Source organism: Centropristis striata, chromosome 17 (genome assembly GCF_030273125.1).
Source record: "Centropristis striata isolate RG_2023a ecotype Rhode Island chromosome 17, C.striata_1.0, whole genome shotgun sequence".
NCBI classification, from domain to species: Eukaryota; Metazoa; Chordata; class Actinopteri; order Perciformes; family Serranidae; genus Centropristis; species Centropristis striata.
The window spans coordinates 20,991,537-21,008,765 of record NC_081533.1 but is presented as its reverse complement, the minus strand read 5'-3'; the positions used below and the strand labels follow the sequence as shown (position 1 = coordinate 21,008,765).

Below are 17,229 nucleotides of genomic sequence, written 5' to 3'. Positions count from 1 at the left end.
AAAGCTTGTGTATATAAAAAAGATCATTCTGACTGTACTGCACTTTCAAAAAAAAAAAAAAGTAGTTGTGCACAAAGATGAGAAATATCATTGCCGTACAAAAATAACTGTTCTGGTTGGTAAGTCTCATTGTTTCAATCAATGTATTTGTATCTTCCAAATATACTTAAATGAGATTTTTAAATAAGGTAAAATAAAGGTTTTGAATGCTTAAATATCATCTTTTGCAGTTTTTAAATATGCCTGATAAAACACTGGCCCCTCCTTGGCCCCCACAGTAAAATTGGTCTAGAACCGCCACTGGTGCCCATCCCACCTTGTTGTATAGGATGCAATGATGGGTGATGGACTGTTAATAGTTGATTAACTGACTATCAATTTCTGCAATACATATCATAAAATATGAACGACCAAATGCATTTTGTAATGCATTGAGACACTATGCGCGCTCCCGCAATCAACAAGCGCGTGCAGCGTTCCAGCGCTCTCTCTCATTGCGAAACTTGGGAGTTGAATGAGCAGCAACTAGTCCCAGCCGCTTATAAGTCTGCACTGACGAGCTCCTGTGAGTCAAGCGAGGCTATTTCGACTACACAAAGTAAACCTTCGGACTGAACTATGGACACAAAGAGAGTGGAAACCATTTCTGGCCGGGTGGATGCTGCTGTTTCTTCGCCTGGTAGGACAGTGGACGCATGTTTTTTAACGCATTCATCGATAATTTGGTGATTATCATCAGTGCTCTGCTCGTTCTGAAAACGTCAGGCAAAACTCCCAGCATAAGAAGTTCAATTTAATGTTGCCTTGTTTATCGGTCAAATATGTCCACCGGGTGCAGTGTAACTTACATTTTGTTTACAAAAATGTCCACACCTTAATTCGGCGTGTAATAAATTTAAAAGAAACACGCTATATTGATAAAGTAGCGTTTAAACAACTTATTATATGTAACGGTAACTCCTAACACCCAGCTTATTTCACACTGTCCTCTTTACATACATATTAGACCAAAATAGACTATTAGGTGGAATTTAATTCAGTTTACAAAAAGTTAACATTGATGTAATTGGTTGACACGTGATGATGTATGAGTTGAAGGCAACATTAAGTTGATGATTTTTTAAATGGAGTTTGGCGTATTTTTTCACATTCCAGAGTTTAGCTTGCATGCTTCTGCTTTGTCACTACGAGGTAACTGTAGAGTCATGTCTGGACTTTTGCCTTCTCTTGAAAGGAAAATATGGTTAGTTTGTTGATGGTCTATTTGTATGAGGTCAGTCTGTCAGAAATTCAGTTTGGGAGCAGCAATTTTCTTCTGCTGAATAGTTTTACCTACAGGGCTTTACTATTTTGTTTTGGTTAGTAAGCTTGTTTAACAATAATCTTTTAATTTTTATCTGCCACTGTATCCCACCCCAAATTTTTTTGAACCCCCTTGTGATAGTTTAACTTTAGTAAATAGGGACACAGGCATCAGTGAAAAAACGAAAATACATTCAGTTGCACAGTTCTTCTCCTGGTCCCCTCTCCACAGCACTTGGCCAGCATCCAGAATAATGATCACTCAGTTATAGTCCATAGGTTTCCCCTCAGGCTCCTCACTGTCTCTCACAGAGCCACAAGAGCAGTTAACTGCTCATCATTCCTGGCTCAGGTTAATGTTTGTTTGCACACCTAATTGACTTCTAATTATCCTTTGTTAAGGATATGAGTCATACCTTCAGGATTTGAGCTGTTGAGTGGTATTCTGCTCAAACTTAATACACCTTAGGAAAATGTTTTATTCAATTGTGGGTTTGGGATTTAGATTTTCTGTTTCTTTTATCCATGCCATGAAGAATCGGAAATGTTGAATGCAACTGCACAAATGACTGCTATTAAATGGTAAAACGCATGCCAACTAATTAGAACATGCAGACAAATAGTTTTTAATGGGCTGAATAATCCAAATCGTCGATATGGGTGCTGAGAACAATACCAGAATATGTCACTATTTGTTGTAAAGACATCTTGAGGGTTACAGTCTATTGCATTTAATCTCTCAGTTATAGTATACTGCAGTAAACACTTCAGTCTTCTGTTATTCAAGGATATTGATAGTTTTTCTCTGCCCTAAAGTATCTCCTTTTAAAATTTGTATGACTGTAAACTTTGATTTTTACTTATCCCGTAAGGTTTTTATGGTTTCACTAGTTTGCCTCAGGCATCAAGTAACTCATGGTCTTCTTTGCTTGCTGTAATTGGCACTCCGGATCAAATTTCTCATTGTCAGGTGACTTGAATTTCTGTTGAGAGGGTCAGTCAAGGGGGCTAGAGATATGTAATCACTGATTAAAGAGACAGCAAATTATTTTTTCTCTATGCTTTTTTCTCTAGGCTTCCCCTTTTTCTTTTTTCTCCCTCTCTAAATACCCCACATGTTTGTCCCCAGTGTGATACCACATCATGATGCCCCCCTGGGGAAATGTGAAACGTAACGATCGCCCACAAAAATGCTACAGCCACCCAGCCATGAGTTGATCCTCCCAAGAGCTGCTTCCTTGGCGCAGTGATTCTTTGCATCAGTGCCTCGGAGCTCTCTCAGATCACCATTGCAACTTCTGTCGGTGCATGCCAACGGCTCCCCTAGACATTTCTCTCCTTTAGTACCGTATCCCTGAGTTTCAAAAAATTGATGTATGAAACACAGCCCCGTAAGGTTTATTGTTACGATTGAGCTACTTTCAGCACCATGGCTAGCTCCGTCTTTTTTTCTGAAATAGTTGAGAACAAGCTGCGTCCGATGTTGGCTTTTGCTGTGATGAGTGTCCTTTTATTCTTTCTGTGTCAGTATGAATTATCATAGTTAATTATGCCTCATATTGCATATCCAGGGCCTAAACAACACTAAGTAATAAAAAACAAACAGTTAAAATATTACCATGAGACATTACCTCATAGCTGTTGAATCACTGCTTCATTTACCCTGATTTGCATTTAATTACTTGTACTTCTTTAGCCTGCTACATGCATAATATTTTCCAAGAGAATGAGTTAGTGAACTAAAAACTTTGCAGATTACCATCAGTCTAGAGACAACGATGTGTATTTGTTTCCACACCAGTGGGATGAGTGCAAGCAAAGATGGAGAGTTAAAGGTCTAGAAGGTCACAGTACAAATCTCTATATCCATCGCTTAACAACTGAGTCAGGATTTTAATGTTTGAGCCAAATAATTAATTATGCACGTTGATGCAACTGAAGGCAACAACCCATTTGCAGCATTTATTAATGTTATCACATACTAAAGAGATTTCAGGATGAAGTGTACGGAGTGTAATAGTTGTCACTTGAATACATTTATAGTTAATTATGTGTGGGATGTTTTAGTTAAGAATTATTTTTTTAATAAGGGTTGTGATAAAGACCATGTATTTGTTTTGCAGAGGGAAGGAAAGAAACAATAGTGTATATTTTCTGTTCTAAGATGTCAGTTTAGAGCTTTTTATGATGTTGAGAACTGACCACATGCGGTGTGTGTGTTTTCTTAGCATCTGTCAGCCAGGGGTCCAAAGATCATAGTGAAGCAAAGACACAGATTGAAGAAACTGCTCCAGATCTGTCAGAAAGCAGAAAAGTGTGTGTTAGCTTTTCAGAGGGAAGTTTTGACAGTCTGCAGCACAGGATCACTGATCTGAAAAGTCGGTTTGTTGCAGCAAAAGATGTGCTGATTGATTTGTTATTGGAATAAATTACAGTGTGCTTATGATTTGAGAATATGAAGGGAAAAATAATAATAGTACACTCATTTAAATGCAACTCAGGCTCATATTTGACCACATTTTTTTTAAGGACTGACATTTTTAGCATCTTTATTAAGACCCATTTTGACAGCATGTCCAGGTGGCGTGGTTGTTTTCTAGTTGTACAATTTCCAGATGTTGTGTGACGTTATTTAGTTTTGCTTTGCTTGATGAAGATAACTCAAGGTTTTATCATTAGGAAATGTGCAACGATCACAGATTTGTCATATTTGTTTTCCTAGTTTTATATCTACTCTATAAAAAGATTTGAGTTGGACAGTTTGACTTATTAAACAGCCAGAGTGGGCACATCAGATGGTCTTAATGGCATACCACCTGCTGTGAAGTTAATTATACTCCTTAGCATCAAGATGGGCAGTAGAACGAAGCCTTTGTCTTTGGTAGGTTGTTTTCGTGACCACCTGTGTGCTAACTGTTGATAAAATGCCGGCCCTTGGTCAAATTCAGGATTAATTGTACCACGAACTTCCCGGCTCGTCTCCTGGGCACCCTCCAGCAGATTTGTTTGTTTTGGATCCAGCCTTTGTTGTTCCCTTCGAGAGACTGGGTGGGGAGCATCTGCTTGCATGGACCATCTGCCTTGGGACTCAGGCCAGAGAAGAATGAGGGAAGGAAAAGTGGAAAGAAAATAGAATGAGGTGAGGATATGGAGAATAAAGAGGGAGAGCTGGAGCAAGAAAGTGATAGTCAAACAGAGTGACTGATTGGGGTGTTGGAGGGTAACTTGTGGACAGAGCATCATTGCGTGGTGAAAACTATAGGGACAACGAAACATAAGGTATTTGTTTATGATTGCTGAAGGGGAAAAGAAGTGGCCCATTTATTTTTTTTTCCATGTTTATATTTCCACCCGCAGGCTTGTTTATGCCACATATTCACTCCATTTGACTTCCTTGCATAGTGTGCCAAGTAGCCGATGCCAACTGGGTGGGAGCGCTTGGCCTCAGCTTGCAAACACGTCTTTCTTTCTTTGCGCCAAGGTCATATCGACGATAAACCACACTCGCTGGTCTCCAGAGGAATAAAAGAAACTTTGGTCATCTGACTTTTCTTACCCTTTCTGTCAAGAAATTCAAAAATAATCCTATTTCTATAGTTTTCTTTTTCTCCTTGAGTCAAGCAAATGATCAGTGACTTTTCTCAGCACACATCAAACTGTGTCCGAGTTGAGGAATATTGTGTTTCGAGGCTGATGTTCTTCATATCTTTGTAATATGCCTCATTAACATGTCATTTGTTGTTGTATCTCAGTGTCGTTATAGATATTTGTTGATATTCTTTGCTGTCATTCTGACAGTAACGGAGTGTAAGTGAAATACATTACTGGTAAGTACATGATAAGCCATGCAGTGGACTGATCATCCAACTGAAGTTTTTTGCATTTCTTAAAGCCAAAAATTGAACAGACTGAAAGGAAGAAAGAAATGCCTTTGGATATTTATCTACTTTTAGGTTTCAAGCTTTTCACACAGTTCTGCATCTGACAGTTCATTTTAAAATTTTAGAAAGGGTGATTATCTTTACGTGACCCCTTGTGTTGGTCCTGACTTTCAGGTTCGGATCCATTGCATTTAAACTGTTCTTAAGCAGCACCCTGAACTTTTACAGACTTGTTGTTTCCAAGCCTCTCTGAAAAGACTAAGTAGATTCCAAAAAAGGAAAATGTAATAGAGCAAAAACTGAGCCAGTCGATGGCTTTCATGTAATGTTTTCTATCTTACTCCTTTTTATTCTATTCTCTATAGTCGTCCTTTTACCTTTTTAATATATTTTTTTATTATTTAGTTACTTCTTGACATCTGAGATTGTCTTGTTACTGCACCTATGCTATCTTTTTTAATTTTCATTTAAGAACTGTTGTCCTTATGTCATCATTCTACTTTGTGATTAACTGCTCTCTGTCAAACCACTTTGTAAGATGTTGTTTTTCAAAGAGACTGGTCACCCCTCAAAAAAGGTCAATATTAGGCGTTTGTACATGCAGAACTCAGGTTTTTTTTATGCAAAATTCCGTGAATTTTTATTCCATTTTTATTCCATTGGAATTAACATTTACAATTTACAAAATTGAAGGTTTGCCCTTTGCAGGGAACTTAAATATAGTTGGGCAAAATATTTTAGCATAATCTTGACTAAAACAACCAGAATTTGTGCAAGTTCACTATCTCTGCTACTCCTCATTCACATGCACATAGCACAATGCTTTCGGTAGGGCTACTGGGGCCACACCCCCTTCATGCACTCAATAAAATAAAGTTCGATAAAGTTCTACTTACAAATGAATCTGTTGAAATGTCATGTTTTTAATTGTATTATTTTGCATGGATGTCTGCTTATAACAAAGTTTATATTTATGTTTGAATATGATACAGTTTGCTTAAATTACCCCCAATTTCCAGTTAATTCCCATAAATTTCCATAGTTCCCATGGAAAGTTTCCAATTTGGAATATTTCCTCAACTTAACTTCCCATGGAAACTTTCTTGAAATTTACCAGAAATTTGCTGTCCATTTGCAACCCTATTGGTGAGCTTGGTATACTGAATAGTTTTGCTTTTTTTTTTTTTTTTTGCATTAAGAAAATGTAGTTAGTCTTATTCCCTTATTATTAAACAGGTTTTCTACTATGCTCTGTTCTGTTGTCAACTTGACATTCACATACTGTAATTGAGATAAGCTCTTATTTGCTTGTCGTCTTTTCTCTGTTTTGTTGCTATGAGATAAAATATAGTGGGACTTTAAATCAGCACAAATTAGTAGTCATTTGTATTTATCACTGAATCTGCTTGAATTACTATCATTCTACAAAAAAGCACAAACAATGGATTACTACGGGCTTTTGAGATCAGTTCCAACTGTTGAACCTCGTCACATCTCACTCCTACAACATTATTGTCCACTGCGCCTGAACAAGATAGAATTACGGAACTAACACTAAAGAATGAGCCGTATGTCTAGTAGGATGAATCTTTCCAAGAAGTCCTTGATGAAATGGTGTCAGAGCTGAACATCATACAGGCCATATGTGGAGGCAGGCCTGGCACAAGTGGCCAACTGGAGGGTCCGTCTGTCTTTCTTCTCGTCCCAATGGGGGGGCTCAAAAGCCTATTCTGGGCTGAAGTCCCTCCAAAAGTCCAGCATGTCCTGCAGAGTACTGCCAGCACCTAATATAGACTACACAATAGTAAACACAACTGTCATTCCGATGGGAGATTATGACATGTAAAGCATACAAATATAAATCCAGAGTCTATCTTGTTAATTAGGGTAGACCTGAAATAGATTGAAAATATGACAGCAGATTTCATAGAATAACAAAGAATGTCAACGGGCTTAATTAAAGCGGCTTAAGTAATTATCAGTAGATGCTTGTCAATGTTATGTCAACTTTAAAAATCATGCAAGGAATGTATCTACTGTATGGTAGCTGAGGCATCCATGCAATGTGCAAGGCTGACACCAAGTGGTTATACAGAGAAAGTGGTGTCTCAGTAGTAAAGCTTTTCACCCAGTTATTAAGCTATACGCCTGCATACTGTGGACGGGTGTCCTTTCATGTTAAGTGTGTTATTTATTCACCTATTGTGTTTGTAATGACATTATAAGAGAATACCTCTGTATGCCCTTTTACCGGTAATAAATCTAATATATCTTGCGTTGAGACCAGGTCAGACGTCAGTCTGTGCATATACATTGCATTATAGTCTAATGTGGCGTGGCGTGACGTGATGACTTTGATAATGTACCTGTGAAAACACACAGACCAGGTTAGGATGATATGATTGATGACAAAGCTGCATTTTTTTCACTATATATCTGTCAAGAAAATATTCGCAATTTAGAGGTTGAAAACAGTGATTATTTTGTGCTTTATTGCTTCAAAAATGACTTGCAATGATTATTTGATATTAAAGTGTTGGGTGACCAGCTGTGCATAGTTTAGTGCTGACTGGGTGATTATATTTGATTGAACTGTGGCAATATGGAGAAGAATCTGTGATTTTAACGTTAGAAGTGATATTAACTAGTGGCATAACAGGACACAGAAGCGACGCTTTGATATCAAACTGCGGATTTGGAGCCACAGATTGGTGTAAATTTGGTACAGCAGAAAAACCCCTCAAACAAAACAAATGCACATGGATACATTTCATTTCTTTTGAAAGGACAGCAGTGCAAGTGTCAAAAGCAGTCAACATCCCCTTGCTGGAGACTGAGGCAGCATTTTGCCCACTGGCAACTTTGGAACTATTTTTATTATAAAGATAAGGACCATTTCAAATATCTCTGTATAACACTGTACGAACACTGAGCAAACACTTTACCAAAGGCAACAGGTCACAAAAGGCTATAAAACTGAAAAGCATCTCTTATGCTATAAAACTAAAAAAATATATATTTTTTTCCTGGTCCCAGTGATCTGCACATCTGGGCCGATGGTGTGTTAGTATGTTGTATCCGCTCACTGACCCTACAACGGTGGAGCAATGCTAACTGATTTCTTCTCAGTTGTAGATTATAATTTATTTTTTTTCTAAGAAACTGCCTCTGTCCTCAGAAGTTAGAACACGTATGGATGGCAGGTAACTTTCCTGATCTTAGTCCACATTAGTTATGCTTCGGCAAAAAACAACCCTTTGTTTGATGAGCTGAAAATGAGAGCATCTCCAGAGAAAATGAAAGTGACCTTACAACATAAACCTGCTGATAGGCTATATTCCAATGTATGCTTCACTGCCACAATGACACGCATCCTTACACAGAAGGTGCCCCAAATCCCTCTAGGTGCTTGTATAGTCACCAGCGCAGTGTCTCTGAACACGCTGACCGATAAAGAACCACTGTTATCTTCAGATAGCAGGCGCTGCGGCTGAATAATTTATGGAGGCATTCCAACACATTGACTCAGAAACTACACACACTCACAGAGGGCAGGGAAGTGGTAAAAGGTTCGATGTGTGTCTCTGGAGGTGTGTGTTTGTGTCAGGGTTTGTTTGTTTGAAAGTGTGCTTCAAAGTGCAAGCTCTGTGTTGAACTTCTCATACTTTTTTCATGCTATTTTTATGCTCTTAAACTGGCTGCTACATTGGCCGTAACGCCACAGTCAATTTAACAAGCGTAAGAGGGAGCAAGTGTGAAAGAAAGCAGGGGAATGTGAACTGATGGACTGGCCGCAGTATTCATTTTCATTATGCTGAGTTGCCTTCTCCCTGGAGCTTTGTCAATTACCCACTTAAAAAGTGCTGAACCCTCAATTGTGCAATAATTAATATTGGTGCTTAACTGAAGCGTGATAATTAACAAATGCTGTGATTGACACATAATTGTATCAGCAGGATTGTTAGGTGGCTATTGCAGCCTGTTTTTTCATTATCTTGCTCGACCTTTCGATGGCCTTTGCAGCTAAAGCTGTTGATACTTGTAAGTTGAATAAACCAGTTGCATTCTGGGCCTGTAGGACACTGCATACAACCAGACGAGGAAAGAAGCTTATCTTAGTGTAAGGTTATATTAAGAAGTTATAGACACTTTTTTATTGTGTAAATCTGACACTGATCTTTCCTATCTCAGACCAGTATGTGTTCCCACCTATCAGATGACTCGAGCCATGGTTCGAGGAGTGATTGTATCGATTTCAGGTCAGCTTAAGTAAATAAAGGAACAACCACTGTTTCCGCAAGTATGCCATTATGGAGCTCTCGTGTTTCAAAGCGAGAAAGATAATAGATCCGGGATATACTGATACATACTGTGACTTCACCAAGATGAGCCGACTTCTCTCATCTTTAAATATTGCATTGCAGTTTATTTAATCCACAGGGCTGTTTCCCCGAATGCATTCTGCTAAGTTTAGCCCCCACTTTGGAGGACAAGGTCACTGTGGGTGTGTGAAAAATTGGAAAGGGAAAAGTGTGTGTTGGAGGGAGCACATGGCTCAATGTGTCTAGTGTCTGGCCCTGCTGTGACTAACACTGAACCATAGGGTTTCTGACCACCATGACATTGGAGCTGGAAAGGAAAGATGGCATTCGAAAGCAACGACTAATTTCAAGCTATTGTAACAGAGAATAATGAGCACTCTTGTTTATGGCTCCAACTTGTGACAGCAACTTTTCACTGGCTTTTGCAGTGGCTGTAGCTATTGTGTGTTTGTGTGTATTTAAAGTTTCACTGGGTTGGAGGAGGATGAGGCAATAGTGTAAAAACATTTACAAATCCTTAAATGCAATGTTTCCGCTCTTTGTCTTGGAACACTTTACTTTTGCATTCATGCCATTGCGACAAAACAGAATTACAAAACAAGACAGATGCAAAAGAGGAGACTGATAGAGCAGAATAATCTATGAATATGCAAGTCAACCACAAATGCATTCTTATTAGAAGCTACATGATCTCCAGTATTTGTAAATCTACTTATTTGCCTCTAGTATGTTTTAAAAATGTTTACTTCTAAGTCAAACTACAGATAGACCATATTATGCATTGTATGCCACAAAAAGTATTGTATGCTAACTTCCTGTGCTCAGGATCTTTTATTCAATGCAGTTGCTTGACTACCTATAATGATACGTTTTGCAATTGTATAATTAAGAAACTTTTCCAGCTTGTCTAACTTGCTAAATACATGGTTTACATAAAAGTGGGTGAGTGCATTATGACATGCATATATTTATTTATTTGCATGTATCAATGGACTATAATAATTTATATATGTGTTATTGGTTCTGTTTTTGTCTCAATAATGGTCCATGCACATATTCCGTGGACCGGGACCATGAAACACACACACACACACACACACACACACCGGGACACAAAAAATGTACTTCTCTTCTGTTTCTATCCATCTTTAAAGAGATACAATTCCTTACGATGAACATGAGGGGCTGTATGCTGCGTCCTAAACAAAATTGCATACACACACAAAAACTCTATATTTATATATGCTAATAGCAGTAAAGAGGATAATGCAAAACAAATATACTTAATACACACAATAGGAAAATGTTTTCCTTCTATCCAGACATCTAGGAAAGAAAATTGTAAGATCATCTCCCCCGAGCTTCATATCATACACACATGAATTAAACAGCCACTTTCCCATGTACAGTATTTTATTACAACCTTTTACAATTATTACATGTAGGCCCAAATTAATGTTTTCATTTTTAATATTTTAAATATAGGAGTCTCCACTTAACTGCTTCACCCCTAAGCATTAACATTACACATGAGCAGTAAAGGCAATTAGTGGGCTCTGCTTTCTAATGTGGTAGAGAACATAAAAAAATAAAAAGGCCTGAATTCATGTTATGTTGCTGATGCTGCTGGGCAGCAGCCTCCTTCGCTATGGGTAATGGCTTCTGTAATGGGCTATTGCGTTATCCTTGCAAGGTTTTATGGAAATGCAAGGCTTGGTTCAAATGAGGCTGTTGTCTTGAATGTGTGTCTTCCATCATTTTATACTGAGACAGCAGGGTTGTTAATATTCCTTAAGCTTTTCTAAAACCATCCCTAACACTGAGACAAAGAGGGTAGATGTAGTTGGCCTTAAAGGGACAGAGTATGTCCTGTAACTATGAAGAAAATTCCACTGGTTCCGAATCTGGTTGCACTGACCCTGAATTATTTTTAATGCAGGTTATTTTTAGACGTTTGCCCATTGTTTCTATTTGTTATGATGAGATTGTACTCACTGAGGGTATTAATAATTGCTGAATTCTGGAAACTCTGCTAAAGCTAAGTCTGGTGGGCCAAGAAACTCAGTCTTTTAGACAAATGGATATATTGTAAACAAGCTATATTTAGGGGAATGGAGAAAAAACAAAAAAACATGAATTATCCTCCAACCATATTGCATTGTGAATCCACAGAAACATTGCTTGCAGCAGAACTTGAAATCAAGTCAAAATATTTTGGGATGTCAATAATTTAATGGCTTTGCTGCTTTGAAAGGACAGATCATTTTGATGCAGAAGCAAAATGAAGATGGAGGGTAAATACAAGTGCCTTTTATAAAAACAGACCTAGGGCCCGGAGGCATATACTCTACTGCGATAAAAATGGATATGACATGATAATGCACTTAATTATTCAAGTGGTTTGTGTTAAGGGCCTGTAGCAGTGTCTTTGGTTACATGTGTATGATGACATAATGCAACGTGAAGCTGTTTCAGCAGCATTTCTTTATATGTTTTTTTCTACATGCACAGCAGGTGTTATGTTTGCTAATCTTAACCATTTGTTACCCAAGAATAGAATGCCGTAACTGAAGTAAAAATGCATATCAGACAATGTATTGTATATTAGAGAAATTTAGAATTAACCCCCTTAAAAGTCCAAATACTCTGCCACTTTTTTTTGCATTTGTTAAGTCTGTTGCACCACTGATGCTGCTGCTGCTGCTTATGTAAAACTTTTGAAGCAAGTGTGCCTGCCCACAGTTGTATCTTGGCCTCAGGATGGTTTTGAGAAGTGATATAATCAGCTTTGTGCTGTTCTTGCACAAGTCTCAAGCATCTTTCCTGTCTGTGCTGGTGACCTAGGACCACAAACTTAGAAACTTCTTCAAAGGTGATGTTGTTGTACATATGCTTTGTCTCTTCAGTTGGTGTATGTTTCCTTGGTGGTATCAGTTTCCTGTGAGGCTGCCTATGTGCATATGCTGGCTGCTAATTAATGCCTGTATGCTGCTGCCATTTATCTGTGCATTGAAGGTGCACTGCTACTGATTGTGACTAGCCTTTTTTTAGTTGCCGAGCACACTTTTCTTTCAGTTGGGGCTGAATACTTTTTTGTGCTAATATTTAAACTTATAAATACTAAGCTCCAGTTCTGTAGACACTACAGCTACCGTCAGCTGTGTATGTTGTTGATGGAACTTGTATGTTTACAGGGAGTGAAAAGAACGGAGGCTTGACGCCAAATACTATCTCTGTACTTATAATATGATATAACTCAATCCATTCCACATGAGCTGGCTGTCTGAATTGATTTCAGAATACTATACAGCAAATTGCTCCTGACGTAATCGATAGGTGTCTGTATTAGAGAAACAATGAGGATTTAAGTGTGCGAGGGATCCATAAGCTCAGTTGTATGTCTCATACACAAACCACATAGCACCTAAAAGTCTACGCTCTGCAGCTAATGTATGTAGATTGTATTTCAGTCCTTTTTCATGGATTGACTTGAGCAGGACAGATAATCGTAACGGAGAATGATATGGGAAGACGATTCCACCCAACCCCCAACAATATTCATATTTGTATTCTGTTTACATGAGTTGTGTGCTGCACAATGCTTGCTTGAAAGTGTGTTTAAACTTCAACTTGCATGTAATTTTTTACCTGACATCCAAAAAGGCTGAATTGTTATTAGGATCAAACAGGAGCACTTCTGGGAGGGTAGACACAGTAGACACAGTAGACACAGTAGACACAGTAAAAAACTTTACACTCTTATGGACGACTTGGGTTTTGTTTGGTTTTCTTGATCTCAGACTATTCCTTGCCTTCAACCAGTTTTTCTGGTATTTTTCAATTTGAACCACACTTAGTACATTTACATAACTTTTTTAAAGAGACCTCCCCAGAATTCCGTTTTCAGTTTAAGATGGTACAGCAGAAATAGCACAGATCTGTTTGTTGATATCTACATTCTATTTATTGTCCCAACACTAAAGTGAGGTGATGCCGGTGTCCATTACTGATAGCTGACATTTGCCATTTGTGATGTGTCCATCAACATCACAGGTTTGCAGTGGAGCTAATGGAATTCATTGCAGGCTTAAAAAGTTCCAATTCTAATTTATAGTATGATGGTACATACAAGAATGTCACACAGATTGAGGACACTGTCTCTTTGTGGGCAAAGCTGAAGTCCCAGAAGGCATTAGAGCGGTGGCAGCTAGACACAGAGGAAGAGTACGAGGACTCCAGTGGCAATGTGGTCAACAAGAAGACTTATGAGGATCTGAAGAGGCAAGGCTTGCTAGACTGAGTAGAATTTGACTGAGTCACAGTTAATAATTACAAAAAAATTTAACATCGAATAAGCGTCATTTAAGATTTGCTATATTTTTTATCACCCATGTTCCTTTTTATTTGTAGTAATGTTGTATTACAGACTGTATCCAGCCTAAACTGAGTACTTTTGTCACAAAAAAAAAAAAATGGGGGTGGCTGTGGCTCAATTGGTAAAGCGGGTTGCCCAGCGATCGGAGGATTGGTGGTTCGATCCCAGACCATGGCAGCCTACATGTCCTTGAGCAAGATACTGAACCCCAAATTGCTCCTGATGCTGCGTTTATTGGTGTGTGAATGAATTCCCAATGGTGTATGAATGTGTGTGTGAACGGGTGAATGAGCGTGGTCGCAATGCGACTAGAAAAGCGATATATGAATGCAGGTCCATTTACCATTTATAAGATATTACATAGTGGAGATGAGTGCAACTGAAAACGGATACTATAGGGCTGTCAATTTCCCCCAAAATCAAGTTTGCACTAAATGTGAAATAATTTGTTTGAATTCAACATTTTATGTAATCAGAATCCTTCTTATGATAATCTATTTTGAATTCCCCAAACAAATATTGTTGTCCATCATCATTTTTCAAGACGATATATACATATTCATATTTGATAGTTATTACACAAAGCTATCTCTATTTAGATATGCTGCATCACTGTCTGCAGCTGGAACTTGATGTTTATGATTAGACTTTGCCCAAAGTCTAAAAATATCTGCCATGAAAAGTCTGTCCTGAGCATTATTTACACTTTACAGTGCTAAGCTGTTTTGTAAAGGATAGCCAACTTCTAATCATAAGTATTATTTGGAAAACGTTCAGGTAAATGTACATTTTGTTGAGCCTGCCTTTGTCTCAGCACAACAAGCTGGAAACACAACAGTAAATCGTTTCCAATTTACACATCCAGCATGCATGGTGTAACATATGCATTCATTTGGAGCCGTGAAGAATGCAGGTGCAATATTTACTCTCAACCTAGCTGCAATTTTGTCTCTGAGAAAAATATCTGCCTCTTTTTGCTGCCACTCCACTATATTCACCAGCTCATCACTAACTTAGTCTTCCTGCTGTTTGGTGCTGGACACATGGTACATTGGGTTTTTTGCATAGACTGTATATAAATAATGGACGTAGTCACCGTGACGTCACCCATTGGTTTTTGGACTGCCCGTTGGAAGCCTCGAGTTCAGCGTTACACTCGTCGCCATCTTGCGTCGCCATCATGTTTCCGATACGCGGAGCAGACCATAATTGGACTGTGACGGAGCGCGAGGGATCTGACGACACTGACTACAGCCTCTCTACACCGGCAACCCGACTGAGAGAAGCCGCTGCTAATTCATGTTAGCATTAACTGGAGCATTAACTGGGATGTTAGTTTTGGCTATCAAAAAAAACAAAAACAAAATGTATCTTTCTTACCTCAGAAAACTGAGCAGCGACTCCTTGGAGTGTCTGTTAGTCCAACCAAACACTGAACAAGACATTTTTACTGAACAAAACGTTCAAATAAACTGTCACTAAGTGAAAATATAGTGTGAAAGGGTCAAAGTTATGAGACCAAACCGCTAAACGTCCTCTTTTCTATCTATATAACGTTATATATAACTTTATTGACACGTTGCCGTGGATACGCTCTGCTTCTCTCCTGGTGACGGCTCGCCTTGTCAGTGACCTGTCAATCAAAGGTAGCCACGCCCCAAATCATACGATTCTTTATCTTCTATTTTCTTCTAAATGGGGCCATTATTAGAACTATTGACATCAAATTGTCTTGAAGAAGATTTTTTACTAGTGATTGAGACCATAATGTTGTCCCTGAAAAATTTTTCTGAGGTAATAAATCAAGTGAGAAGTTTTCAAATTTAGCACTGAAATGAATGGGCAGATTTCTTTTGCAGCCAAACTTAGCACCCTCTACTGGAATTTTTGGTGAATTGCAGGCTTTATGCACTTCCTGGTGGCTTCCATGCTCAGGCACGGAGATTGCCGCCTGGTTTTTTGGAGATTTCTGTGTCTGGAAAGGAAACCGCAGCAGTAGCAGTGCGATTGTACCAAACCTGTAAAATTGTGCGTCATAAAACAAAGGGTGCTGGTACTGTGAAATTGGAGAACTGCACAGAGTGTGGTGGTAATTGTGGGTCAATGAGTGAACCCTTACACATACATGGAGTCAATTCATTGTTAATATCAAAATGCCGATCATAGATACAGCTTAAGGAAACTTTCAGTCTACTGTAACCAGACTTGGACACTTAAGGTGTACTTGAATATTAATATGCAGCAAAGCCTTCTTGAATACAAAGTATTCAAAACATTTGGGATAAAGCTTTCCAGCCTTCCCCCTCAGGATGTGGATGTACCCCAGGATGTACTCACCTGAGGGAGTGTTAACACAGAATGCATATCATACCGTAACACCACGACCAATCTGTTCACTCCTTTCAATCAGGCCTGCTGGGAAAGGATGGCTCTATTCCCAGGTTCCTGTCCAGGGCCCCGCTTTGTCATCCCAGGTACAGTATAGGACTTGCTCATCTCAGGGGAAGCAATTAGATTTAGCTTTGCTGTCTCCCCTTAAGCATAGCCATCTATCACTGCCAGGCAATTAATGTTATGTGCATTTAAATGTAAGCTTAAGCCCATTTGGCCGAAGACCAGGGACAAGTAATTTGCATAGGAGTTATGTAAATTTATGACACTTACTGTATGTCATAGCATAAAAAAATGCATTGAGCAGTGCTGACAAAAATTCCACTGCAGATATATTCAGGAAGACATTAACACCAAGGTAATAGTAAAGTTTATACTGTAAGGGCTGTGCTGAACAATGCATCATCTTCATCACTAAAGTATAGAGTTTAAAAAGTGATGCAAAAAAAATGCATAGATATGCCCTCACGTTACACTGATCTGCCATATATTTTTATCTGCAATAACATTATCTGACATTAAAGGCTGTCTTGTCAATTAAAATGATAAACATAATTTAGTGCACACAGGGATCAGAGGGATCAGAGATGCAGGACAATGCTCCTGGTGCTGGCAGTTAGATAGATTAATTCACAGACATCCTGGCCGAGGATGCATACTGTGGTGCTTGACCTTTAACCTTCTAACTGCTGCAGTCCTAATTTTGCCGTTTTTTTGGAATGTAGCTGCATAAATGTAGTTAAACAATTGTCAGTGGTCTGATAATTCTTACTGAGGGTTGCAATGTCACTCATAAATGATAATACCTTTGGTGATTACATGCTACCAGTTAGTCCAATTTTTACTTTACTTTGATAAATCATGTTTGTCCACATACCCCTCTTTTCATCAAACAAAAGCCAACATTCTCACTCAAATGTTGGCTAAACACAAGCAGTGATACAAATATTTTGCCTGA

The 17,229-nt window shown here is 38.6% G+C and overlaps 1 protein-coding gene across 2 annotated transcripts in view; it reads left to right on the top strand.

Annotated features, from left to right (window-relative positions):
* Positions 1-493: 493 nt before the first annotated feature.
* kcnip4a (potassium voltage-gated channel interacting protein 4a) overlaps positions 494-17,229 on the top strand; it is a 151,414-nt gene continuing 134,678 nt past the window's right edge. The window contains exon 1 of one of the 2 annotated variants that reach the window (XM_059354790.1): positions 494-679. In XM_059354790.1, coding sequence (XP_059210773.1) covers positions 619-679 — 61 coding nt within the window. In that variant the 5' untranslated portion in view covers positions 494-618. The remainder of the gene's footprint in view (positions 680-17,229) is intronic. The other variant, XM_059354795.1, reaches the window with a different exon arrangement.